General features: G+C 38.0%; 1 protein-coding gene and 1 long non-coding RNA gene across 2 annotated transcripts; one reads left to right on the top strand and one right to left on the bottom strand.

The window, feature by feature from the left end:
- Positions 1-2,554: 2,554 nt before the first annotated feature.
- Positions 2,555-7,285, top strand: LOC144581545 (uncharacterized). The gene is made up of 2 exons (XR_013532483.1): positions 2,555-2,614; positions 6,155-7,285. It is a non-coding gene; the product is annotated as an uncharacterized LOC144581545 (long non-coding RNA).
- Positions 7,286-17,223: 9,938 nt separating this feature from the next.
- SCGB3A2 (secretoglobin family 3A member 2) lies at positions 17,224-20,707 on the bottom strand. Its single transcript, XM_002744341.6, has 3 exons — positions 20,561-20,707; positions 17,764-17,966; positions 17,224-17,389 (listed from the first exon to the last, which is right to left on the bottom strand). Exons 1-3 carry the CDS (start codon positions 20,613-20,615, stop codon positions 17,366-17,368), a joined length of 282 nt encoding a protein of 93 aa, XP_002744387.1. The 5' UTR covers positions 20,616-20,707; the 3' UTR covers positions 17,224-17,365.
- Between the last annotated feature and the right edge of the window lie 7,141 nt (positions 20,708-27,848).

Raw genomic sequence — 27,848 nt, 5'->3', positions numbered from 1 at the left:
GCTGGTTGCAAGAGCACACAGTATCTGGCACATAACATCAGGAACTTGAGTTAATTAAGGAAATATATCTTGTGGATCAGACCTAAAGCCCATCTACCTCAATTTGACTGAGGAATACTGAAGGATCTTTGCTCAAAGACACAGCAATGTTTGCTCAAGAGATCGATGTAGTGGGTGGTAGAGTCAGGACCCATGACATACCTATAATTCACTGTTCAAGAGAAGACCACAAACAAAATAGGGAGTGGGGGATAGGACGAGATCATCAGAAAGTATTGCTAGGCATTTAATATGTACAAAGGGGGGACACGGACTGTGAAGGAAAAATTGAGACTGTCAGTCCCTTCTCCTTAAATAATTTGCAGTCCTTATGGTGAAATTACATAAGCCAATGCACAGTGCAATAACTAAAAATGCCTAGTAAGATAAATGCCAGCCAAATATCACAGGCACCTTCCAGCAAAAGGAGCTGTCAGTGGGGACAGTGTGCTTAGGGAAGTGTTTATGGCAAAAGCAAGATGTAATTTGGGCCTTAAATGACCAAACAAGATTTGATTTGAAGGAGAGAATGAGAGAGGTAATGACGATTCATAAAGGTGAGAATTTTGCTTTATTTATTCCAGTATGTCTGATGCCTAAGTGGTGTGTCAGATGCATAATAAATGCTAGAGACATGCTTTTGGGACAGTGAATAGACCAGATTGTTCTCTCCACTTGCTTTTGGATTATCTTGGAGCTACAGCAACTGCATTTTGCTCATCATTTTTCTGAAGAAAAAAAAAATATATATATATATATATTATTAACTCCTCTCACCCTTTGGGATCCCTTAATTCTTGGGAATATTTTCCCCTCTTGGTTCCATGACATATTTGCCTGGTTCTCTCTCTACTGCTAGCTGTTCTTTCTCATTCTTTTCATTTGACTTTTCTTCATGCACCTGCCCTCCGAATGTCATTGTTCCTCAAGATTCCAAATGTGCTTCGTTTTTCACATTGCAGCTTGCACATTGGGAATACTGCCCATAATCTAATGAGTTTCAAATTCACATTTCTGTTGCAATTTTTCCTGAGCACCAAATGAAATAACTGATTGCTTGCAATAAATCTCCATCATTTTCCTACCAATATTTCAAACTCTACTGGTCTAAACCCAAGTCCATCATCTCACTCAAAACCCTCTTCCATATCTCACTAAGTCACATCATCATCCACACAAAATCCAGAAACCTAAGGATCTTCTCGAATCTTTCCTGCTCATCATCATCTTCATTGAATTGTCAAGTATTCTACCCTATATACTTTCCTTAGGTATATGTATATGTACCCTATGTACATTTCTCTTCCTCCGCTCCACTGACTAGCTGGTCAAGTTGAGTCCTTCATCATCTCTTTCCCAAGTTCTTTTTACTGGATTTTTAAATGAGCTCCACTTTTTTTCTGTCTTTTTATTGAATTTCTAGTAAGTTCCACTTTCTTTCTGTCTCACCAATTCATCTTCTACCTACTACCAAAACTTTATATCAAAAAAAATGTAAATTTGGTCATATCACTGACAGGCTTGAAAGTTTTTTTATGAATTTCCATTGCCTCCAAAATCCAAGCAAATGCATTAGGTTAATGTAAAAGGTCCTTCTCTGATGCCAATGTATCTTTCAGTCACATTCCTTACCCCTGCAACCTGAAGCCCCAATGACAAGTGAGTTTCATCTCAGAGCAGATCATGTTTGTGTAAAACCCCAATATCTGTGTATGTGATTTTTCCCTCTGCTGAAAATGCCTAGCACACAAGCCAAAACACCACCCTGTTCACTTGGCAAGTCTAATCATTTTCTAAAGCCCAATTCAAAAAAAGTCATAGACACTTACTATTAGAAATTTCCGTTTTTCATATTCAGGGATTTCATAATGTTTTGCAGAAATCTTCGTAACAACTTTTATCCCCCACATTGTTTTAAATTACTTGCATCTGAGGCGTCTGTTTTCTCCACTAGACTATGATTCACAAACGATATTTTAGTTATCTTTCACCATCTCAGCAGATACCCTGCTACTCAGTCCTTGAGCCATAGTGCATAGTGTTTCTAGCATTTAGTAATTACTCTGGAGAGCCAAGTTTTTCACTTTTCTTTGCAATGTACCAGCAATGTGCTTTGGACAGCTTGTTTAATCTTTGAGCTTCAAAGGTTTTCTCACATATAAAAAGAGATAATAAAAATGCATTCAACAAAGATTTATTAATTTCTACTATTTGCCATGCACTGTTCTATGCCCTGGGAATATATTACTGAAAAAAAAATACAAAAATATATGCCTTTATGGAGTTTATCTGTGAATAGCTACCTAACAAATTGGTTTGTTGGCAGATGCAAAGATAACTATGCTTAAATTGCTTGTCTACTATGAATTTTTATGGAAATTGTAGGTCTTATTTCTGACATAGAAAAATCTAGAGAAGAACAGTATGGTTCAAACATAATACAACACCTTAGTGATCATTCTAACACTCGTGTTCAGTCTGAATCATAATTCTTATTTTCTCTTTTTTTTTTTCAAGAGGATTTATGGAATTTGGTGATAATCGAGGAAAGCATTCATCAAAGTGACATCCTCAGGTGATTTTTTAACTTAAAATTCACAAGTGAAATAGCAATGTATTGGACAAAGAAAAAGGATCTGTCTACTTTTATTTAATAATTTTGGTACCCATGTCTGTCTACAAGCAGAAAAGGTACATTTAAGAAAAATTCTTGCTGTCATTTTTTAAAATCAATTTTAAGTGAATGTATTTTTGTCATGTAAAAGTTTCTAACAATACAATTTTCTTAAGAGAGGAGGCACAACTGTGAGATGAAGTGAATAAGCATGGCAGGTTTGGAAACCTGGTTCCTGTCACAACTGCTAGGAGCTTGCTTTGAACAAGTTCAGCCTGTGAAATGAGGGGCTAGCACACATTCACAATCTAAGGACCCATGTAATCATGCAGCTAGTTGCTCCTGAGAAGAATGAAATTTGCTGAGCCTAATTCAAAGAGAAAGGATAACAAACTCTGTCTCATGCAGTTGGATGTATGGGCAAACAATATAGTTTGAGTGCTCAGAAGTACTTGTTTTTTCCCTACTCAGGTCTCTCCTGAAAATGAATATTGAACTATAAAAACAGAAGTTTTAGACCTGGAAAAGTAGTAATATCAGTAGCTGGTATGAACTGTATTGTTACTCTGTTTTAAGGCATTAAGCTGAGTGATGAATGCCTAAGTGCTATGTAGTAGTTAATTTAATTCATAATCACTATGAAAAATAGATATTCTTAAATTTTATAAATAAGGAAATAAGGGCTCAGGGAGGTTTGCTAGTACTGCTATATTAATAAAGGAGGAGGACAGAATTTGAACTCAAGCAGCCTGATTCCAGGGTCTGTGCTGTATCTCTAAGCCATAGTGCTACTACTGGAGAACAAAGCAGAAAAGTATAGGAGAAGGCAGTGAGAATAATGATTAAGCGAAGTGATCTAAGGCATGCCTCAAGAAGTTCATAGAAATACAACACTACCCCTTTGCTTAGCTGAGTTACTTTATATGTGTATTCAGGAAGCATGGCCTTTACCAACTTCCGTTGTGATTTGGTCTGGAAATGCTCCTTTTCCCCACTGGCTCCATTTCATAACCTGGGTGTGATTAGTGTAAGTTCAGGAAGCTACTATCATATTTCCCCAGAACTTAGCCCACTATTTTCCATATGATTCTAAGGATAAGAATTAGGCTTGGGCATGGGAATCAAAACATGCCCAACCCAGACACTACTGACTCTCACCCTAAGGCCAATTAAGCTTCTCAACTCAGTCACTTAAGTTTCTATGTTTTCATTCTCATCTTCTCAGAGAAGATGGAGAACAAAGCTCTACCTCTTCTTGCAGGTGTCATAATACTTTTGCTTCATTCAAGCTTCTGGTACACACCTATAATCGTTGGTACCCAGACCCCAAATCCTTGGAGTATATCCTAGAGGTCTGGTCTATGATGTAGTCTAATAGGCAAGGCCACATGGAGGAGCAGAAAAAGCAGAAGACATAGACAAGATGTAAGCTCAACTTTTAATCAGCCACTTAATGGTTATGTAACCATCGTCAAGCCACTTTACCTGCCTGAGCCTCACTTTTAGCCTTATGAATGTTTTGAATGTAGGGAATTTTAGTGCCATAATTTTTTTAACTGCACATGAAAACCTTGGAATGAATACATGAACCAAAGTAAGATGCCCTGACGAGCAGGGGGGAATGGCTCAATCTAGGGATGTAAAAACAATTAAACTAGGGAGAAGGAAGCAACTAAAGGACAGGCTGGATTTGGGTTGGGATGGATTGATCAGGAGTACCTCTTTAAACCCCAGTGAATATGTATTTAGTAAGTAGCTCTTAGAGTTGTATTTGTGTAATAATTGCCCTATTCAATTAAAAGCAAAAGCAAGTCACCACTTTAAAATTAAATGATTCACAGCAATGTCTGTTTCTCTAGTTTAGAAAATTTGGCCAAAGGTCTAGGCATTTCCTTCTTCTTTTATTTTTTATTTTTATTTTTTTTTGAGACAGAGTCTCATTCTGTTCCCTGGGCTGGAGGGTAGTGGCAAGATCTTGGCTCACTGCAACCTCCTCCTCCCAGGTTCAAGCAATTCTCCTGTCTCAGCCTCCCAAGTTGCTGGGATTACAAGTGTGCATTACCATTCCTAGCTAATTCTTGTATTTTTGGTAGAGACAGGTTTCACATGCAGCCCAGGCTGGTGTCAAACTCCTGGCCTAAGTGATCTGCCCGCCTCAGCCTCTGAAAGTGCTGGGATTACAGGCATGAGCCACTGTGCCGGGCTGGCATTTCCTAAATTAAGATAGATAGATGGATATGTAGATAGTTTATGTTTATCTTATTAACACTGATCCCCCCCCCTTTTTTTACACATTTCTTTAATGTTTCTTTAATCCATACCTACCACGTCAATCAGCCAATGCTGCTGAAATGAATAACTGGCTGGCCATTGAGAAGTCTGTGGACTCAGCAATCACGTGGCTCTATGTATCTCACAACTGTGTAAGGAAATGAAAAAGTTATATATAAAGGGGCCTGGGGAATGCCTTGGAAAAGAAGAAAGAAGGAATACCTAGAGGAAGGGATAAGCATTATGAATACTTTACAAATAAGGTGAACTCTGAGAGAAAAGATTCTACATACAATCTGATATAATGAGGTACAGTATTTGGAGAAATATCCAGTAATTGAATACCTAGTTAATCTGAGAACTTCTCAACCTCTACTGAATAACATTAGCATGGTTTTTACTAGACTTAATATTTTCAATAGACTTAAAATTTCAACTCCACTTGTCCTGCATTGTTTATAACCACATGAATTCAAGTCATCTTTCTTTGTGTCTTAAGTCATTTGATATTTTAAGTATAAATTTTTTTTCCTGCTTAAAAACAAAATTGGATGAACCTCACTAGATTCCTCAAATTATCAAAAGAGGTAATAGTCATTTAATGAATTCTTAATTTCTATACATGTTTTGGATTAAGACAAAATCTACTATAGTATACACTAGTTTTTATGCTTGAACTTGCTCAGTTAAAACTTCCTAGGGAGGGATCTAGGAATAAGTAAGTAAGACAGGGAATTCCAATAATGCACCCGATGAGCAAAACTGACCTTGGCCACAATGTCACTTGGTAACCCTTTCATGAAGTCAGATGGAAAATTTTTCATTCAGAAATGAATCAAGGGAAAAAAATACGTTCCCTAAAGTCAGATTTCTTTTTTCTGCTTCTAAGATTTATGTGACTTGGTCTTTTCTTTTTCATCACCTATCTATCCAGAAACTCAGTGAAACTGGTGACTCAACTTATCCTTAGGAGTTTATTCAATGTACATTCTCCCTTCATCCTTGTGTCTGATTCTTTCTCTATGTACCTTGAATTTTTCTTTTTGTTGTTGTTGTTGCTTATTTCCTCAACTATGTATTATAGTTGATTTTATTATGAAATTTCTTCTATTTTAAAATGCAGAAACATAAAAATTTTAAGAAAAGGGTTAAGTTTTCTTTGGTTTGTTTAAAGTCTTAAACCCTCTCTACTTGGTAATTGTTTTCCTCTCTTTGGCTTGTGTTTCAAAGGACACACCTATGTGGCTCCTGGACAATCCAAGAGCAGCCAATCCTGCTTTTCCAGTTCTGCTTCACAAGTCCTCCAGGACAAAGCAACTCCCAGCGAGGTTCTCAGGATTCAGGCTCTTGTCAACCAAACAAAACTCATTTTGAACACTCCTACTGCATTTTTGCTTCTAGAAAGTTAGAATAAATATGGGCTTTGGGATCACATAGTCGATGGAGAAGATTTGTGCTGCTATTAGTAATTTCTTCTGGGCATGTTTAAATTTCAATGATGCAAAAATATTTATACTTCCTGTTGAATATTTATATATTTATATATTCAGCAGGATAACCAAAGAATCGTTCAAAAATAAGAAGACTAAACCCCAGATAATGTAGCAAGTTCAAATTCACAGAGCCAGTAAGTGACAGAAAGAGGATTAAAACCTGACCTCAAAACAAGCTCTCAACTCCTAAAAATGTATGCAGTTTCAGAGTTAAAAGTTTTACACATCTTTTTTGGAAAGTATTTTTAAAAGATCTGAGCCCACTCTCCTGTGCTAGTAAACTTAAAAACTGACCTTCTTTAAATTAGTAAAATCATTGCCTTCCCACGGAGTCTCTATCATGCTCATAGAATAGCAGGGTCACGGATGGAAGAGTCCTTGAAATATTTAGTGCAGCCCTCTCATGCCACCACCTTATAACACAGAGATGGATTCTCTGCAGTTATGGCTGTGGTTCTTGCCCACTTATCAGAAGTAAAATGTGACCTAGCAGAGCTGGAAATACAGTGATCTCCCAGAATTATTTAATGTGGACAGTAAGACAAGACTGAAATCTTATCATAGAGCAAGATGCCAATTAAAGCACTGCTGCAATTTAGAATAAAGTCTCTATGTGCTTCTTCTACTGAGTTCTCAAAAGTTAGCCTTGGTTTTGTCCTTCCCAAACACATAAACTCTGAAAGCAACTCAAGTGTATTTTCAATAAATCTTTTGTTTGTCTATCTTCCTGAAGAGGTCTTAGCTAGAAGAGGTCTGCATGCACCACAAAGAATTTTAATAGTACAGGTAGATAAATCAAGAGTGAATGCCTGTAAAATGTTGAAAAATGCATGTTTCTTTCTACAATAAATTCAGACAATTCACGCTATGCATTTTCTATGGATTGTGTCAATTTCAACTATCACATCTCACTTGACTAAATTACCTAAAATGTCTATTATATTCAGTATCTGGCACACAGACTGCTTCTCCCCACCAAATGTGGCTGCAAAATCTCTTTTCAGGTATTGACTCACTGATTTGTACATGAATAACACATTTACTACAACTATATTAATTAATACACTGCCTATATGTAAGAAACACACTCTAACAGAACTTTTCTGCCTTTATCTTCACCTGTCTATTGTATATTTTGAAATCAGTTTTTTTATGTTGGGGGTTGGGAAAGTGCCATATCAATACTGGATTTGGTAAATTGCTAACAGGTAGCCGACCAAGATCTCCAATGATCTATAAAGATTTTGAAGATTTCCCAACTGCTTTACAATGTGCGTTTCCTCTTCCACCACTTCATTGCCTTCTTTCCCTACCCTCCAGTAAGACCCATGTCTGCAGCCAACAGGTACACCTGTTCTTAAAGATCAAGAATCTCTTTCATCTGCGTAGAATTTTTCTTATGCCACCCTTTCACACTATCATCTCCTTGTAACCTCATAATTGCAAAGTGATTGGAATGATTAGGGAGGCACTGTTTTCTTCATATGACAGGTGAGGAAACTGAGGCTCAGGGAGGCTGATTTATATCATGCCTAAGATACCAAAACTGGTAGATGCTACATGGAAGCTCCAACCAGGTGTGTCTGACTCCCAGCAGAGCATTCCCCTGTGACACGCTGAGGACACAATCTATGTCATCACTATTCTGCCACCAATCCCAAACTTTCTATCATGACTCAAGTACTTCAAGGAATTACACCTTGCTTTTTACAGAAATGCTGAGTAGATAGAGTAATTCTATTTAAATAAAATTCAAATCAAATCAATTCCTTCTGTCATTTCCCATCTCATTTGAAGCAAAATCTACATTTTAAAATTTCTTTACAATGGTGGTAAAAATCTTACCTGAGCTATTCACTTCCCTTCCATTCTCCTACTCATTATTTTTCTCTTCTCGTTCCAGCCATATTGGGATCCTTATCAGTCTTTAAACAGTGCATGTATGTTCTTTTTATAGGGCCTTAAATTTGCTCATCCCTGTGCCTAAGTTATGCTTTTCCAAGATGGCCACATGGCTTGCTCCTTTATTTTTTAAGGTCTTCTCCTAAATATCACCTTCTCAGTGAAGCCTTCATTGATCACTTTATTTAAAACTGCATCTTCTGCCCTAATGTGTCTAACTTCTTTCACTGCTTAATTTTTCTTTCATCATATTTATCTTTTAACACAATATTAAAACTTGATTTATTTCATTCCTTTTTCTGCCTACCTTTATTAGAATGTAAGCTCCACGAGGCAAGAATTTGACCTCTTTTGTTCAATGTTCCTGGTGCAATAGTGAGCAATTAGAACAGTGTCTAGCAGAGAGCAGCTGTTCCATAAATGTTTCTTGTATTTTGCAAGAAGTGAAGAAATTTATATCTTAGAGCTTCTACCCAAGGGCAAGGCAATGAGGATACAAAGTTGAATACCCCATGATTTTTGCTCTCAAGTAGCTCACAGTCTTGATGTAGAAGATATGAGTGCGTAACCAACTAAACATACTCAACATGGTACAGCATAACAGAGGCACAGGCATGGGAACATTGGAACCAGCACAAAGAACCATTCATGCTCCCTTGGAAATCTGGAAAGACTTCTCTGATGTGATAATATTTGATCCATGACTTGATGGATGATAAAGGATTTGAAGACATGGACAATGAGAAGGAAGGGCATTTCAATGACAGAAGGAAGCTTAAACCAAAACTCAGACCGTGGCAATGCCTGGCATTCAAAGATAGCCCTACAATCCTTCAAACCTACCTACCTTTCTTAAAAAAAAAAAAAAAAAGATATCGTTAGGACACCATCCATGCATGAATGTTTCTTCATTGACTCCTCATATTTAGTACAAAAATTAGATATGATTATTCCCTTTTGAAGTAATGCAATTGAGAATCTGACAAGATTGCCCAGTTGGGTAATGCTGGAGCCAAACTTGTAAGAGCTTCTACCAATCAGTCTGTGTGACTGATTTGCTTTTGTATTTATTTTGAGAGTGAGAGGAATTAACTTTCTTTTTTAAAAATTTAATTTTCTTTTGTGTTCTGGGATATGTGTGCAGGATGTGCAGGTTTGTTATATAGGTAAACGTGTGCCACGGTGGTTTGCTTCACCTAAAAACCCATCTCCTAGGTGGCAGGAATTACTTTTTAATGTGTACTAACTGGCAAAATGATTTCTTCAAAATTCACATTCAAAAATTATTAAAGTGGCATATGCTTACCATGTGAGAGGGAAAAATGAGGAGAATATGGAAATTTGTATATACTTTTAAAAGTTAACAATCTCCCACATTAATTCCATTATTCCCAAACCAGCCATATCAGCAATCAATATTGTCCTTGTCTGTTCAAACATATCTAAACAAAATCACATGTGGGTCAGGGGGGTTAGGTCGATGACCTACTCTGTAGCTTGACTGTCTTCTTGAATAATTTCTCATGACATTTAGATAAAGAGATAGAAATCATTAAAAAGCTATTCAATATCTAATAATTTCCCTATGGATGGACTTTCACATTGTTTCTATTTTTTCAGTTTTTCAAAGGATTCTGCAATAATATGCTTGTATGTATAAACATGTGCACTAATATTTGTATATAAATATTTTTATAAAAGATTTCCAAAAATTGAATGTAAGATCAAAGGGCATTTTCAAAAATGCTAATGGATATTATAAAAAAAAGAAAAAAAAAAAAAAAGCCTTCAAAGTGTAGCAATTCCTTTATTGGCCCAAATGAACACTTTATTGACTCACAGCATGTGAATAATTTTCTAAACTTTATATTGAAGTACAATAAACTTTATATTGATGTACAATAAATTGCATGCATTTAAAGCCTACATTTAAAGAATTTTAACATACGTATATGCTCACAAAACCATGACACAATTTAAGTACTGAACCATCTTGGAGCTCACAAATAAATGGGAGATACAAAGAATCATCAAATAATCTTACATAAATCTGTAATTATGTTTTGAGAGACTTGCTCAGGAAGGAAGGAAGATGGTCCTCTCGGAAGCCGTAACAAATGGTCATCGACTAGGTGAGGGAATTTTCCTAAGGAAGGGAGATATATGCTGAGATTTAAAAAGAGAAATAAAGTAGTTCAATAGGACAAAATTCATAAGGAAATGAAGGGGAAGAAGCATGTATAGTTGAGTGGATGGCATTTGTAAAAGCCCTGTTCCAGGTATCCCGTGCTCTAGCCATGAAGGAAGATCAAGGTGGCTGGAAAGCAAATGAGAGTTAGGGAAGGTAAGTCTTGCAGGACCTTGTAGGTCATGGTCAGGGTTTTACTCTTAAATCCAACAATGGAAAGGCACCAAAGGGTTTTGAACATTGGAATACATATGATCATAGCTGCATGTTTAAAACATCACTTGGCTGTTGTGCGGGCTAGACAGAGGGGTCCAGAGTAAAGCAGGAAGCCAGCCAAGAGGCTCTTCAGCAAGGGAGGGTCAATGCAGACAGAGCCATGTGGAAGGGTGGAAGGATTGAAGAGAATATTAAGACATGAGGTTGATAGGACATGGTGGTGAGTTCAATATGACGTGTCAGGGAGAGGGGAGTATCAGGAATGACTTGTAGGAATCTGACTAATGCAAGTGGATATGCAGTGTTGCTACTCAGGGATACAGAGAAAATTGGATACAAAACTTTCCAAGGTTTTCCTGGGCTCTTAAGATAAAAACAGGGCCATGACCATGATACCCAATGCCTGGTTTGACCTTGGCTTGTATCCCTGTGTTCCTGCTCCCAAGGCTGCAGCCACGCAGGTGATGTTTCAGTTCTTTGAAGAAGCCAAGTTCTCCTTATCCTCAGGATAGTCACATGCTCAGTACCTTCTACACAGATTATTATTTGGTTATAACGGGTTCTGCACAACCTCAAGTCCTAATTTTGCATGTCCATAGAAATGACCTGAAATAAACAGGAAACCTCTTGTCACTATTACCTTTCTTAGGATCCGATTCTTTTAGCTTTTTTTTTGTTTTTTGTTTTTTGTTTTTTTTTTTTGAGGTGGAGTTTTGCTCTTGTTACCCAGCCTGGAGTCCAATGGCACGATCTCGGCTCACCGCAACCTCCACCTCCTGAGTTCAGGCAATTCTCCTGCCTCAGCCTCCTGAGTAGCTGGGATTACAGGCAGGCACCACCGTGCCCAGCTAACTTTTTTGTATTTTTAGTAGAGATGGGGTTTCACCATGTTGATCAGGATGGTCCCGATCTCTTGACCTTGTGATCCACCCTCCTCAGCCTCCCAAAGTGCTGGGATTACAGGCGTGAGCCACCGCGCCCAGCCCCCCGATTCTTTTTGTTATTATTATTGTTTTTTATCATAACTTATAATTATCCATTTACCCATGCTTATTTGTGCGGTTTCTATGGAGATATGGGTCATGACAGTTTGCTTATTACTGTATGCTTTCTGTCTAGCAAAGATCCTGCAGTCAATATTCAATCATTATTTGTTGAATCAAAAATATATAGAGGAAACAATAAATGACTGATAGCTATCACTGTTATCATGGTCATTGTCAGTATATAATCAGAAACAAGTTCTCATTTGATAATGAGACAGTTAATGACAGAACAAAGAAGGCACCATTTAACAATGCTTAAAATGAAGTCAGTGGTAGTTACTAGAAAGGGGGAGCATCAGGCAGTTGCCATTTAGTTGTGAATCCCCAGTAAAAATGTTAGTGCAATAGAAGGTGCTTATATTTCTTGTTATCTATCTTGCATATATACACAAATGTTCTCCTTGATTTTGCTAATATCCTATGAGCGCCCTCTGCTGTCTTTAATCTAACTCAATAGGCTGAGAGCTCTTCATCTGGTTGCTTCCTTAAATAAAAAATAATGTGGCAAATAAATAGTATGTACCTGTCTGTTTGTAATGACTATCCTAGACATGAAACCCAGAAATCACATCATTCATACCTTGCATCTCTTGACACTCCAGCACATAATAAAAAGTGACTTACAGCTAGCTCAGGGAGAACAGTCGCACCCTAGGCATTGTCCTGGGTCCTTAATCCCATCTTTGGAAATGGCACTTCTCTGACCTCAATCACCTGAGATACCAACTGTTCTTTCCAATTGAAATGTGTGACTAGCTATCAAAACTTTAGACATCATATAATTCCGGACCTTGCATTTCCATTTCCAGGATTTTTCTGAAGACATAAAGGCAAAAATGTATGCAAATATATGCATGTTCACTGTAGCACTTTTTATGATAACAAAAAAGAAAAAATTCAAAACAATATAATATACATTATATAAATTAATATTCACATAGATAACAATTTAAATAAGATGTGTCATTCATATATGTTTGTAAAAATTTAGAAAATGTCATGATAAAAGTACATCAAAATGTGAACAGTAGTTTCCTCTAATTTGTGGAATTTATGGATGAAGAGAATGAAAGTTACATATATGCATATATGTAACTACATTTATACATAATTATAGTTGTATATCATTATAATTATATATCACCTATGTGAATTATATTCCATATAATTATATGTATATTATATATTTCTATATTCTGATATCTTTAAAATCATTTTTAAATTTTTATTTTTAGATAATTTTAGATTCACATGAGGGTTTAAGAAATCATGCAGAGCAATCCAGCATATTTTCTACCAAGTTTCCTCCAATGGTAGTATCTTGCAAAACTATGCTACCATATCTAAACCAGTATGCTGACATTGATACCATACAATTCTGTCCTCATAAGGATCTCTCACACAACCCTTATATAGCATGCTCATTTCCTTCCTGCCCCCACCCTCTCCTTAACCTCTGGAAATCACAAATTTGTTTTTTATTTCTATCATTTTGTCATTTTGAAAATGTTATATAAATAAAATTACACAGCATTTAACCTTTGGGGTTTGACTTTTTTCACTTAGTGTAATTCTCTAAATCCTTAGAGAATATACACATATATATGTATGTGTGTGTATATATATATATATATCCTGGATAAATCCAGGTTACTGTGAATATAAATAGCTTGTTCTCCTTTTTTGTTGAGTAGTATTTCATTACACCGATGTACAAAAGTTTGGCAATTCATCCATTGAAGAACAACCGTGTTGTTTCCAGTTTGGGGCTACTAAAAATAAAATTGTTATGAACATTTGTGTACAGGTTTTTGCATAAACATAAGTTTTTGTTTCTCTGGGATGGATGCCCAAGACTACAATTACTGGGTTTAATGGTAGTTACATGTTTAGTTTTTTTAAGAAAATGTCAAACTATTTTGCCAGAGTGACTGTTCTGCTTTACTTTCATACCAACAATGTGTGAGTGATCCAGCTTCTCTACATCCTCACCAGCATTTGGTGTTGTCACTTTTATGATAATGTTTATCATCAGTTTCTGCCTGGCTTCCCAAATATAATATGTCCCCATATTCCTTCTTAATCACTCTCTTTGATAAACCTCTGGGGAAAAAAAAACTTTAAACCCAGTAAATTGCCAGATTACTGCTATTACTCTGAGTACAGTGGCAGAAAACTTTACCCCCAATCTTTTCCATTTAATAACTTGATGAAGGCATAGAGAGGCATCCTTCTCAAACATGCAAAACACTGGAAGAGATAGCAGTGAATGGCTTAATAATATTACTGGTGGACAAAACAAAGGGGCCAACCCAATCAGATAAAACTTAACAAAAACAAACCCATTCAGTAAACACAGAACCAACGCTATCTTCAGGCTCTGTGCAATGTGCTGAGGATACAGACATGTACATTAGAGTCACTATCAATTTAACTTCACAGTCTAGAAAAGAGACTTTGAAATAAGTATGAAAACACATATGTTTAAACCTATATTATGAATGTGTCTGTTGATTTGATATAGTATCTGACTCTTTTTATCAATCAGCACTGAAAAACTATTGATGAGTTTGAAGTTCGGGAATGATTCCTGTATTTTAGAAAGCCACTTTCTGTGTGTAGCTGATGGATTAGAAGGGGACCTTTGGGAATACAAAGGTCACTTGAGAGATTAACATAGTAGTTTGATGAGAAATGACAAGATCTTGGGCTGGGAACAGCGGTTCACACCTGTCATCCCAGCACTCTGGGAAGCTGATGCAGGAGGACTGCTTGAGCCCAGGGGTGCAAGACTAGCTTGATCAACATAGTATGTAAAAAAAATACAAAGAAAATTAGTGAGGTGTGATGGTGTGTGCCTATAGTCCTAGCTACTCAGAAGGCTAAGGTGGGAGGATCATCTGAGCCCAGGAGGTCCAGGCTGCAGTGAGCTGTGATGGCACCACAGCACTTCAGCCTGGGTGCTAGAGTGAGATTCTATCTCAAAAAAAAGAAAAAGAAAGGCAAGAAAGAAATAATAAAATTTTAAGAAGAACAGTACCAGTTGTGATCATGAAAAATGTATGCAATAGATGTGAAAAGGGTTTATAATAAGAAGCTTGCTTACCAATCAGAAGGGAGGCTGATGAGAGGGAGTACTTAGGATTATTGCTAAGTTTCTGTCTCAGGCAACCATGAACATGTCTGTGCTGTAAAATTAATAGCGAAGTAGAATATAGGAGTGTGTTTTGAAAGAGAAACAATGAGCTCAGGTAAAAATCTGTTGAATTAAAACTAAAAAAAGAGCATCTCTTGGAAGCGTCTTATAGGTAACTAAATCTCTTCTTAAAAAAAAAACCACAGATTGTAGCTATAGATTTTGTAGTTCCTACGTGGAGACTATATTGGTATCTATGGTAGTACATAAGATTCCCCAATGAAGGTTATGCACAGAATAAAAGTAGAAGGGAAACCAAGTTAAGAATCTTTGGAGGTATCAACATTCAAGGGAAATCAAACATAATAAGAGCTATTTAAAGAAACTCAAAAATAATGGTCAAATAGAAAACTAAAGTAGGAGGAAAGATGGCACATAATTCAATAGAAAAGAAAAGTACAAGTAGGATAGAGGCATCTAAGGTGACAATTACTTTGAAGTCATCAAGAAATGTGGTAAATTACATTACATTAATCATATTTGGCACTGCTTTTTTCTATAGGATAATTATACATCCTCTTCCTAAAGAAGTCAAGCATGGTCAAATGACTTGCTCTGGCTAATTAAACATGGCTGGAATTGATGTATTTCACTTTTAAGAAGAAGCTTTAAGAGTTAACTCATGGTTCACCAAGTTCTCTTTCACTGTAAATATAATAAGCAAAATGCTCCAGACAAACTATTCCATCAGCTCCTGTTACAGAATTCATAAAACATTGATCATAGGTATAGCCAACCAAAGATGACCGTACAGTATGAGGAATAAGGTCAAATGCTGTGCACTTAAGCCACTGAGATTTGGAATTATTTATTACTGTAGCTGGGCAACCTAATCTATCAATGAGACGCAGATAAAATGAGGAAATAAAATAGAAAATTTCACAAAGTGAAACCTATTTTAGTTGCCAAAAAACGGAAGCAAAACAATAGTAGGAAATTAAGATAATATTCCTAGAGATAATATTTAACATTGCCTTAATTAGGAATCAATTAGGAAACAGAAACTACTCAAAGTACTTAGAACAGAAGGAAGATAATGAAAGAACTGATTGAATAGACATGAGAAAAGCTAAAAAGTCAAGTAGGTGATGGGGAGGCACCCAGAAACTAACAACAGGAGGAAACCATGAACAACTTCAGCTGGAGAGGAAAACAAAGGAGGTGGTGTGACCAGAGGCCAGAAGACTCACCCAGCTAAAGCCGGAACCAAGGCAGGCCTATCTAGAAGGACCTGGAGCCTAAGACATGCTACAGCCATTTCCAGAGACTTCTCCCAAATACAGAGCCAGAAGGCGCCATTCAATAGTTTTCCTTTTTTCCTACTTCCTATCTACTGCCTGCACCTCCTAGGGGCAGAACCTAGCCCAAATGTCAAATGATTTGGGAACCTGAGAAATGCAAGCTGCAGGAATCAGCATCATGTCTCCTATCCTCCCTCAACACAGAGGAGAGCAGAGCGGGAGAAAGGTAGGGAATGGACCTGAAAGCAAATAGTCCCAAGACTGGCACAGGCTGGGTCTGAAGGCCAATGGTTGCAGACATTCTAGGTAGGAAGAAACTTTATTTTTCATTAAGGTATAAGAATGTTAGCAAGAAAAGGATTTAGTTATCTGTTCAGTGTGGCTGGAGTAGAGCACATGTGAAGAAAGGAATGTAGATAAGAAGACCAGATGTGTAACCAAAGGCCAGATCATGAACAGCATTGTATGCCCTGCTGAGGAGCTTGAAATCTACTCTGTCATGACATTACCAGAATTATTCCTTGGAAAGCTAATTCTTTCATCATTGTAGATGATTGAATAGAGGAAAGAAAACACAGTTCATCACCCATTTGCCTAAGGATGATGTAGAAAAGGCCCAAGTGGAAGGATCTGTGAAAGCTATTGAGTGGCCATAGCTTAACTACAAACTTAATGTAAACTAGGAATCTACTGACACAGAAGCCAAACCAATGAAGTTAGTAAGACACTTGTCTTATCAGACAATATTTTGAAAACTCTTTTTTAAATTTTTTAATTGTAAAAATTTCTTTAAGATGGGGATAGGAAAGTGAAGGGTCTGGAAACACTGAGATAAAAAACAGTTGAGAAAAATAAAAATGTTTAACTTAAGGAAAGGAGAAGGTATGATTATGTCTTAAGATTCTGGATTGTCTTTATAAAAACAGGCTCTCTCGAGTTTATGATTCAAGGAAAATCTAATCTGGGTATGTCCTTCTGAATAGAGTCCCCAGAAATAAAAATAGGACAACTGAAAAATCTATTCATTGCTTTATTTGTTTTCATGGTCACTACATTTTAGGGCATTTGGTCTGTAATTGGTAGAATGGGTTTCAGCCAGGAAGGATAGGGAGTATCATCCTCCGTCCACATTCACCTCTGATCTTTCTTTATCTTGACGTCACACCAAGTGTGATAGCGCCTCCTGAAAGGCAGAAGGACAACAAAAATTAGAGAAGCTTACATGTAATTAGCATGTTTCAAAAAATATTCACTTCCAGTATCCTGTTTGGCCAGCATCTTACTGATGCAGAAACAAAAACTCAGAGTGATTAAGTCTCATCCACAATGATGAAAGTGGTAAATGGTAATGTCATAACTATAACACATGTCTCTTTCATTCAAAAATGCTTCCTGGACATGTAGAAATTGTACTTTCCCTGAGATTCCAGGACATGCAAACTTCCTATGAGTATAATCAGTATAAATGCACATTTACAAGGGACAGGAGGATGAGGTGGACATTCAGGGTCACCATGCCCTCCCCTTTAGCAGATTCGCCTCCCAAGCTGCAGTTACCAGCAGTTTCTTCACAGCTTCAGAAGCCTCTGGTCCCAGCTCATTCACACACTTCCTTAACCCCTCCACAAGGTGCTCAACAGAAATGCCCAGTGTTTTAAGAAGAAGCTTTAATGGATCCATAAAGGGAAGAATGTTGTCCAGAGGTAAAGGTGCCAACTTGTCAACAGGAAGGGGCACTTTGTTGATGAGGAAGGCAGTAGCTGCAGGCAAAGGAGAAACCAAGTGAGACAGGCACATCTGGGCCCAAACTCTGACTTCATCATCTTCCCCTGTGTCCATCAATACCTCCATTCCAGACGCACTCATTTTATTTCTATCAAGAACTTCTGCCTCTAGGCCTTTGCACCTGCTATTCCATCTATCTAGAACTTTTTTCCCCTCAGTTAGCTATATATATTTCTTCCCCACATTCTCTGGACTATCTTCAAATGTTACCTCCTCAGAAAAGCCTACAATGAACGGTCTCTGTCACTCTCTGTTCTTTATTTTTTCTTAACATTACCTAAAAAAGCAACTCTTCATTTACTATTTTTATTGTCTTTATTTTCTCATTAGAATGGAGGCTCCATGAGAACAAGGAATGTTTGTTTTGTTCACTACTGCACCCATGCCTGGCACAGAGCAAGCATTCAACAAATCCTTGTGATTGACTGAAGGGGATGGTATTTTGTATGTGGCTATCTCCACAGCTCACAGCTTTGAAACTAAAGGAGATATGCCGTAGTGAATATCCACACAGGGACAAGAATGGACCCCACCGCAGCCCAGGAGACTGCTCCCAACCAATCAACTCAACACTACGAACATAATTGAGTGCCACTCTCTGCTAGTCTGTGCAGATACATAGGCAAACAGGACAAAGATTCCATTCAGAGACTTCACACAGTCCAGTGGATGATAAAGATCTATGTACACCACAGTGTAGCGTGTGCTATGCTAACATTATGGACAGAGCTCTATGGAAACACAAGAAAGAGATGACTAATTCTAATGTGAGAAAGTGCTGCAGAAATTTTCAGAAGTGTTAGAGCTATGTCTTGAGGCAAAAGTCAGGATCATAAGGTAAAGAAGAGGAGGAGCATTTTAGAAACATGACCAATAAGAGCACAGAGATGTTAAGATATAAGTGCATATGCAGGATGGTGAGCCTTCTGCCCAGACGACTGGAGTGTAGATTTCTAATAGGCTATGACCAGTGGATGAAAGAAAAAGGGAGTGAGACTGCAAAAGTTGAGTGAAATCAGATTTTTTAAAAATGCTGGATGTCACACAAAGGAGTTTGAAATTTTTTCCTGTGGGCAATGGAGCACTATCAAGGCTTTTACATAGGACAATTGCATTTTGCATCTTTTTCTTTAGAAATATAACTTTCCCATAGAAGATTAATTGGGGGGTGGGGGTCAGTAGATATTGAGAAAAATATTTATGACATATATTTTTACAAAAATGTGTACAGATATATAAATGCACACACGTATGTGAGAACACATGTAAAAATACATATCCTCCTACTGGCTAAGACCTGCCATAGCTTATTTTCCTTTGGAAACCTGTTATTTCCCCATTCAAATTATTAAAATGGAGCCTGTACATACATTTTTTCCCCATTTCTATCACCTATTGTCCCTCCAAAATTCTCACCCAGAGGGGGCAATATTTATTTTCTTTATCTCCTTTCTGCTACCACCTTTGCCCATAGATACTTGTCCCTGGACACTAGAGAACAATGAAATATCCAAAACTGGTGAAGTTACAATTTTTTTCAGAAATTCAACAAACATCACAAGTCAAAGTTGCCAGTGTAGGTGTGGGCAGCAATCAATTTTTCATAATTAATCTCCATACTTCTTATTTCAGACATTTTGGAGAATATCTTCTCTGTATGTATTTAGAGCTCCCTAGGAGAAGATCTTCAAAGACTTCTGTTCTCTCAATGAGCAATGGTCATCATGAAATGTTTTTTCCATGTACCCAAACTATCTTCCTGATAGTTACAATGATTTCTTCCAAAAAAGAAATCAGTTCCCATTCTCCTCCAAGAAGCCAAGAAGCTTCTATATCCTTACCTGAAGATCGATCTCTTCACCCACCAACACACAGAGTTCTATCTGCATATCTTACAGTGCATTTACAGTAGTCTAGAATTATAGTAACTTCTGTAGGAGGCTTATCTCCCCTACCAGACTATAAGCATGTTAAGAAAAATATTTATGACTTATTTATGTCTAAATCTTCCAATGCTTATCCAGTGCCCAACAAACTGTAGCCACTCAATAAATATCCACTGAGTGGATGAAAGATGAATGTAGCTGTCTCAGGAGTACCACGCTAGCAAACTGGTTAATTGGAAGTGATAGCAAGAATGACTCCTATAGTTTAAAGGCACAGAAGAAATAAATTACAAAGTCAGATTTTGACTCAAGGTTGAAGAAAATAAGAAAAATTAATGGTGACCAATATCCAGCAGTGAAATGTGCTTTGTTTATCCTTGGTGGAAGTTGGCTAACCTCCTATACAAGATGTATTAAGGAGAATACTTATATTGGGTTAGAGCTTAGATGGTGGGTATCTGAAATACTTTCCAACATCACCATCTCCTGTGATTCCAGAACTCCTTCCAACCCTACAAGTATGTGCAATTATTATGTCTGTTAAAAATAAAACTTAAAAATAAAATAAAATAAATTCCTACTACCATATTCTACTGTCAGTGAGTCAAGGCTCATTAGCTGTGTTCTTATTAACAGAAAAGTAGAGAAACATCATATACTCCAGATGTATTCCAGTTACTTACCAGAGTAACTACAAAGGCTGATGGTCATCAGCAGGAAGATAGTTACCAGCTTCATGACAGTTATCTGGGATATTTTTTTGGAGTTTAAAAATCAAAAAATGTAGCAAAATCTACCAAGCCAGTGGTTCCACTTGGCACACAAAGTGTGATGGCTGCTTTTCACACACACATATTTATATACCCACTGAAGACCTGAATTCTAGTCCCTACCACTTGACTCGCCCCATCAAAGAAAGGCATAAAGGTTATGTTTTCTCACTAAACACTTTGGAGGGTTTTCCGCTTTCCTTCGTGTTCCCATGAGAAACAAAGCCCTATATTATAGCATTCTCAAGTACCTCTTGCACAAACCCTTTCACAGAAATGAAGGTGGAAGGCAAAGAGCCCAAAGAATCCTTCTCCTGGAAGAATACTGAAAAGAAGTAAAGCTTTTATATTGGGATTAAAAGGAGTGTTTTCGTCTAGTTTTCTATATTTTCCCCCAGATTTCTATTTATTTAAAGTTTGGAGAATCACATTAACTACCCAGTTGTGAAAGCAATCTGAGGGCCACCTTGGCCCTGGTATAATACAGCATCAGCTTAATGACATTCAGGGCCACATTTCTCTGGAACTCACCTGTCCCCAGCCCACTCATGCATGTGCTATGACAAGATTTACACATCTCTGTTACCTTTTCTAGTGTCAGTTATTTTGAGTACATTCACAGCATGTCTTCTCTGAGCCTTTCAATAGAATAATAGGCTGAAGATCTAAAATCAAAGTGCCTTTTGAAAAACCTGGGATTCAGTTTTCACTATTTGTGTAATACTGGATTCTACGTTTTTAATCTATGATATTAGCGTTCTTGTCTAAAATGGGAACACAAATAACATGGCTAACCATAGGTATGCAGCCCTAGGGGAAAAAATTGTTTTTGCAAGATTCTTTGGCAATCAAATCCTATAAAGTCATTCAAACATGCATAATAATAAGGTGCTGGCTACAGGAGTAGTAATTTTTTTCCAAGGCTGTCTTTCTGGATTCAGGGTCCAGCCACAGGACCTCAGGACAACTTCAGTTGTGAGCACAAGTCCTGGAGTTCTTTGAGGCATTGGGTGGCATGATGTGCAAGGAAGGAGTTACTTACCTTCAGAGGATAATGGAAGTTAAAAGGGACAGTGCAGGTGAACATGACTAATTCCTTCCAGTTAAGCCCAGTCTCCCATTTTATGGATAAAGGTCATGCTAGTATCTATGGCATAAATGAGACAGAGGGAACTCAAAGGCTACTAACAGCAGGGGAGATAGGGCATATGTGGGTAAGAGCAGATATTCCCACTCTCCACACCCCTGTTAACATGGGTGAAAGCAGCTTTGACACCTGTGGGCAGCAACCTCTCATGGTTGCAAAGACTTGGGGATATAGGATGAAGAAAAAAAATGAACATCTCACTTTCTCTCCCTCATGTACCCCAGATATTCAGTAGGAAGGGAAAGAAACCTGGGATGCCTTGCTCCCCTCTTTCTAGATATGTAGTCATTCATCTTCAGTCTACCCCTTTTGAATGCATTCTGAACCCCTGGGACACCTATGAAAATAAAATTTCTTTTTCCTTTTTCTTTCTCTGTACTCTCTTCACTGATAGATAACTGTGTCTTTGTACTACAGGACACATCTCTCGGATGCATCCTCCAAACACAGGAAAGTTAATTTCCCAAACCTTAAACTTGTTGGCTTAAAATTGGGCTCAGGGTAAGGGAACCCAGAAACCTGACGTGCTGGCAAAAAGATAAAAGTTTGCTATTTCTTTAACAGTCAGGCTTCTGGCCTCCTTCTCTGTGTGCAAACCAGTAAAAGGCCTCAGGATTTCTGAGCTGTCCTTACCCACTCCTCTTTCTTCATTCTGATACATGTTTTTTTTTTTGAGACGAAGTTTCACTCTTGTTACCCAGGGTGGAGTACAATGGTGCAATCTCGGCTCACTGCAACCTCTGCCTCCTGGGTTCAAGCAATTCTCCTGCCTCAGCCTCCCGAGTAGCTGGGACTACAGGTGCGTGCCACCATGCCCAGCTAATTTTTGTATTTTTTTTTTTTTTAGTAGAGACGGGGTTTCACCATGTTGACCAGGATTGTCTCGATCTCTTGACCTCGTGATCCACCCGCCTTGGCCTCCCAAAGTGCTGGGATTATAGGTGTTAGCCCGGCCCTGATACATATTTTTTAATAACTCCATTTGTCTCTTCTTACTCTCAGACCGTCAAACTCCAAAAGATCATGCAACTGGAGACTTGGACAATGGTCCTTTTTACCAGGGACCCTTACATAAGGCCTCTGAGGGAGATCTGACTGTCCCCAAACAGTGCCTTCCATCAGCAGGAGCAGTTAAGATTGCTCTTCATTCTTATTCTTATTCTAATAGTAGTTATATGTACTTCTTTAGAGGGAGGAATGATAGACACAGGAGGGAGATAAGGGGAGGATCCCCAGAGAATCTCCGACCTACCCCACAAGTGCTTACATCAGATGCTTTTGTGCAAATTGGGAAACCTGCCCAGGGCCTTGTCTGGGCATGCCTGCAATGGACTGGGGGCCCACCTGCACACTGGGAGAATGGGGTAGCACCACCCGGGGTTCGTGTCTCATGCAGGGGTAAGGAGCCTGGCCTCTTCAGCTCAGGCATGGTGGCCTGGTCGTCAATCTGTGAGGTAGGAGCCTGTTGGCAAGACTCCCCTTTTTTTTTTTTTTTTTTGCTGAGAACTTTCATTTAATAAATTCCACTCTCCTCACTTTTCAATGTGTCTGTGTGCCTAAATTTTCCTGGTCATGTGACAAGAACCTGGATTTTAGCTGAACTAGGGAACAAAAGATCTTGCATCACTAATAGCCTTCCTTCCAGGTAAAAAGGAGACAGTCTCTGAGAAGTCACTTTGGAGACTTTGAAGTAGAGTTTATTTTCTCTCTTTTATTTGCTGCAAATGGCATGGACCAATGGGGCCTTCATCTGTGCCTACATTACAAAGGAGAAGAGTCTTAAACTTTCTTTTACAAACACAAGCATATGAAATATAGCCAAAAGTCACAGCTTTTATTACATAAATCTCACATAACTTAAAGAAGGGCAAAGCAATCTGTTTCTAACTCTTGTAAACCAAAAATAAAATTCTAAGCCCCACAAATAATTGAATGTACCCCTCCCCTTGGACAAGGGCATTCTAAAGTAAACCTGAAACACTATTTCTGGCCATGATGGAAAGTGCGGGTTGGACATGGCTCATTATACCTTCCTCCCATTTGAAATTTAGGCACAGCTGACCAGCATTAATATTGAAACAGAGACCTTCAGACCTATAAAATAGACTCTTTTTAGCAATAAGATATCAACATGACAGATAGCAGCCTCTGAAAAAAATTGAAATTTTTTACCCCAAAATATATTTCTTTAGCATATTTTGAAATGACCCTGCAGAGCTATCTCTTGTAGAGAAAATCTACATTCTGTAGAGAATCCCTTTGCCTTTCCAAGTCTTTTTCCTGATCAAGGAAAGAATTAACTAAGAATCAGTCACCTTTTTAAGTCTGAGAGGAAATATTTATCATCTATTCTCTCTGAAGCCTCCTATCTAGAGACTTCATGTGCATAATAAGAACCTTGGTCTCCCCAACCTATTATCTTAACCCAGACACGCCCTCCTATTGATTCCAAGTCTTTAGATAAACGCTTTCAACTAATTGCCAGGTAAAATATTTGAATCTATCTAAGACCTGAAAGCCTACCTCTCCCCAACTCTCGAGTCATCTTACCTTTCCTGATCAAACCAATGTACATCTTACATGTATTGATGAATGTCTTACATTTCCTTAAATTGTATAAAACCATGCCATGGCCAGACGACCATGGCATATGTTCTTAGAATCTCCTGGGGCTGTATCACGAGCTGTGGTCACACATATTTGACTCAGATTAAATCTCTTTAAATATTTTACAGAGTTTGATTCTTTTTATCAACAGTGCTTTCCATATTGATTGAATACTGTTTAGTGTAAATCAGTATCATGTAATTAAAGGTTAACCTTTAGTTGCTTTCTAGGTGCTGCAGGGAAAATCAAATGGAATGTAAGCCTGGGAGGATGAAACACAGAATAACGAATAAATCGAGAGAGAATCATCTCAAAATCTAGAGAGCACTGGAAGGGGAGGTGAACTATCAGCATGGGCTGGATTTTTCACTGAAGGCCTCATGAATTCAAACAGTTATGAAATTCAAAGATTTGATGGGCAGAGAGATGACAAATAACACTAGAATTTACAAAGGCTTATTTTTAGAAAACAAATGGAGACAATACGATATGCCAAGAAAGCTGCGTGGGACAGTGTCTCTCACTTTTCTCTGCCCACCACTCTTCATGCATAGCATCTGCCCATGACCGTTATCAAACAGATGTTTGGTTTACACTCAGACAAGCGAGGAGTGTGTAAGATGAGTTAGATGGGAGGGTGTGGCTCCAAAACCCTAAACTCTGATTGACTGATGAGCTTTGTCCTTGATCTGGCCCGACTTGATCACTAGGAATAAATACGGTTTCTAGAGCAGGAGTGTCTGCTCATGGGAATTATAAAGCAGATTCCTGTGAGACAAGACAGGAAGATTCTTCACTGTCCAGGAGGACTCTGGGCCCACCCACTACTGATCCAAAACCTCTTGGTTGTAGTCTACTATTCACTCCTCAGCAACTAAGGGTCCCACTACTTACAGTGCAGTAATTGGGCCCTTTTGTTTGGGTGTGGTCTTTTTTGATGTGTGGAGGATGAATGACAGGAGTTTGGCCCTTTTGGTTTACTAGTTTGCTATCTATCTAAATAATAAACTGACTAAACAAAAAGTGTCTTCTTGCATCTTTACCGGTGAAATCAGTCATGCTTTAACCTTGGCCTTAATGTCTTATATATGTGAGCTCCACACCCTTCTAAAAAACTGCCAGACTGCACATCCATCATGTGGTTGCAACTCAAAGAACAAAAGTTCATGTTATACTTTGCCAAGTTATAGGTCCAGGATTAGTGTCTTGGCTAAAGATCATTTCCCCATTGCTAAATGTTTACATTGTTAAAAGAAAACTTTAGACACATTAAATTTAAAAGAGTTTAATTGAGCAAGGAAAAAAAAAGATTAATGAATTGAGCAGCCTCCGGAATCACAGCAGATGCAGAATGATTCCAGGGATGCCTCCTGTTCAGAGCAAATTTACAGACAAAAAAAGGAAAATGATGTACAGAAAACAGAAGTGAGGTACAGAAACAGCTGGGTTGATTACAGCTTAGTGTCTGCCTTCTTTGAACATAGTTTGGACAGTCAGCAGCATATGAGTGGTTGAAGTATGCGTGATGGGATTGGCTGAGACTCAGCTATTGCTACAGAAGCCCTCTCCGAAGTTAGGTTTTCAACCTTATCTACCTACTAAGGTAGGCTACAGTTCATCCACAAGCACTCAAATATGGAGTTACAGAGGCTTTCTCAGGCCATATTTAGTTCAATTTAAGAGTTCCCCATTTTTGATCAGCCTCTCCATTTAGAGAGACTGACCAAAACTAGGAATTGACAGCATTCTCTGTCACCATCATGAAATAATTCTTCGGTCTCAGTACTGAATTCACAAGTCTTCTTTAATGTCAGTATGAAATTCACAAGTTGCAGCTTTGTATCAGCTGAATGACTCTATGTTCTTGCTGACACAGTTGGAGTGAGACCATTTAACTCTCAATGGATGGCCACATACAGGACATTTAGGACTTGAGAGAATACAGGGCAGCAAAAGGACTATCAAGGGAATAATACCAAAATACCGAGGTGTTCTTCTTAACAGAAGTTCTTATGAAAATGAACTGAACCAAATTAACCAAGTCAAGGTTCAGACAATATAAGCAGTTCATCAGTCTTAGGGTCTAATTGGTCATGGTTATTGTTTGGAGTGTGATAGTGATTAAGAACCATAGTTTTCTGTAAAGTTGCCAGATTTAAAGAGGCCCTCATTCTTACTGTTACCTTGGTAATACAAGTCATAATAACTTGGAAAGCTGCTAGAAGAAAGATAAAGATTAGAAACCCTTGGCCTCTGATTATAAGTACTATCATGAGAATTTTCAGGAGAAGCTATTTGAAAAGTAAGAACAAGGAAAATTGTGTGTGCCCTTTTAGCTTTGAAAGTAAATCTCGCCCTAGCCAGTTTACTGGAGCAGTATAGTAAAAAGTGCATTATTATGAAAAGGCCCCAAAGTTAATTGGATAAGATCAGGTAAGAGATCCTTTTGTGCTTGATTTGAAACCCCCACCAAAGAAATGACCTTTTCACTCCTACGGATTTGTTGCTAATTAAAGTGCAATTTATGGTAGATCGGGTGGCTCTGGTACACCATGACTGTACATGACTCCCCATTTATTTTAACCTTTGTTTCTCTATGTTCATTTAAAAATATCATAGGGAGAAATTTACCAGAGAATTCCTTGGAGCCTTGTCAATGTTGATTTTTATCAGAAGGGCTAAGGTCTCTTGGGCCTTAGGGGTGAAACAGTCATCCTAAAGGGAGGTTTATTGACATACTGAAATGAAAGCAGACAATCTCTTTTCAAGTGTCTGGATGTTTGCAATGCAGGCAGACAACTTGGGGTAAAAAACTTCTTGTTCTAGGACCTTTAGGTTGTGATTTAAAATGAGAATGAGAAGATCCCTTTGGTTCCTTTGGTCCTGGCCCCTGGAACTTTGTAGTTGAAGGGTCATATATTTGTTAGCCTTTCGAATTTTTTTCTCGCCCTGGAGTCATCTCCAAATGTTCAATTATGGCCAGTTATGTCTGTAACTTCCTATTCCAGTTTGTGTTTTCTAATCAAACTGTTAAGTTCAGGATGGAGTCCATGTATAAACAGAGCAGTTAATACCATTTCAGTCACTGCAGGAAATACTCCTTGCTGTACTTGAGCCCTAAATGTTTCACAGTTTCTAAGCAAGTTCCGTAATCTGAAACTGATTCATCCTTTTTTTGTTTCTAAGATTGTACGATGGACCAACCAATTTCTTGTTAGAAAAAAATTTAGAAATTAAATTTAAAGGATATAGCAATTTTTCCAGCTACTTTTTGTCATTCTCATGAAGAACTTTTAAAGGGGTCTCTAATATCCACCTCAGGTTTGTCCCAGTCTGCTGCTGCCATCCGTTTCCGAGCTTCACCAGGCCCCAACACCATGTGAATACATTGGTAAAGGTCAGGAAGTCCTGGATCGTAAGCACCTACGAGGATTCTAAACTCCTCAG

Source organism: Callithrix jacchus, chromosome 2 (assembly GCF_049354715.1).
Source record: "Callithrix jacchus isolate 240 chromosome 2, calJac240_pri, whole genome shotgun sequence".
NCBI lineage: Eukaryota > Metazoa > Chordata > Mammalia > Primates > Cebidae > Callithrix > Callithrix jacchus.
This window is presented reverse-complemented; position numbering and strand designations above follow the sequence as displayed.

What these genes read in the sequence shown, in the direction of transcription:
- SCGB3A2 (XM_002744341.6), bottom strand. Translation starts at nt 20,615, where the DNA reads ATGAAGCTGGTAACTATCTTCCTGCTGATGACCATCAGCCTTTGTAGT. An exon ending in CAGCCTTTGTAGTTACTCTG is followed by an intron (nt 17,967 to 20,560) that starts GTAAGTAACTGG and finishes CTTTGCCTGCAG; the next exon opens with CTACTGCCTTCCTCATCAAC. An exon ending in AAGCTGTGAAGAAACTGCTG is followed by an intron (nt 17,390 to 17,763) that starts GTAACTGCAGCT and finishes TCTGCCTTTCAG; the next exon opens with GAGGCGCTATCACACTTGGT.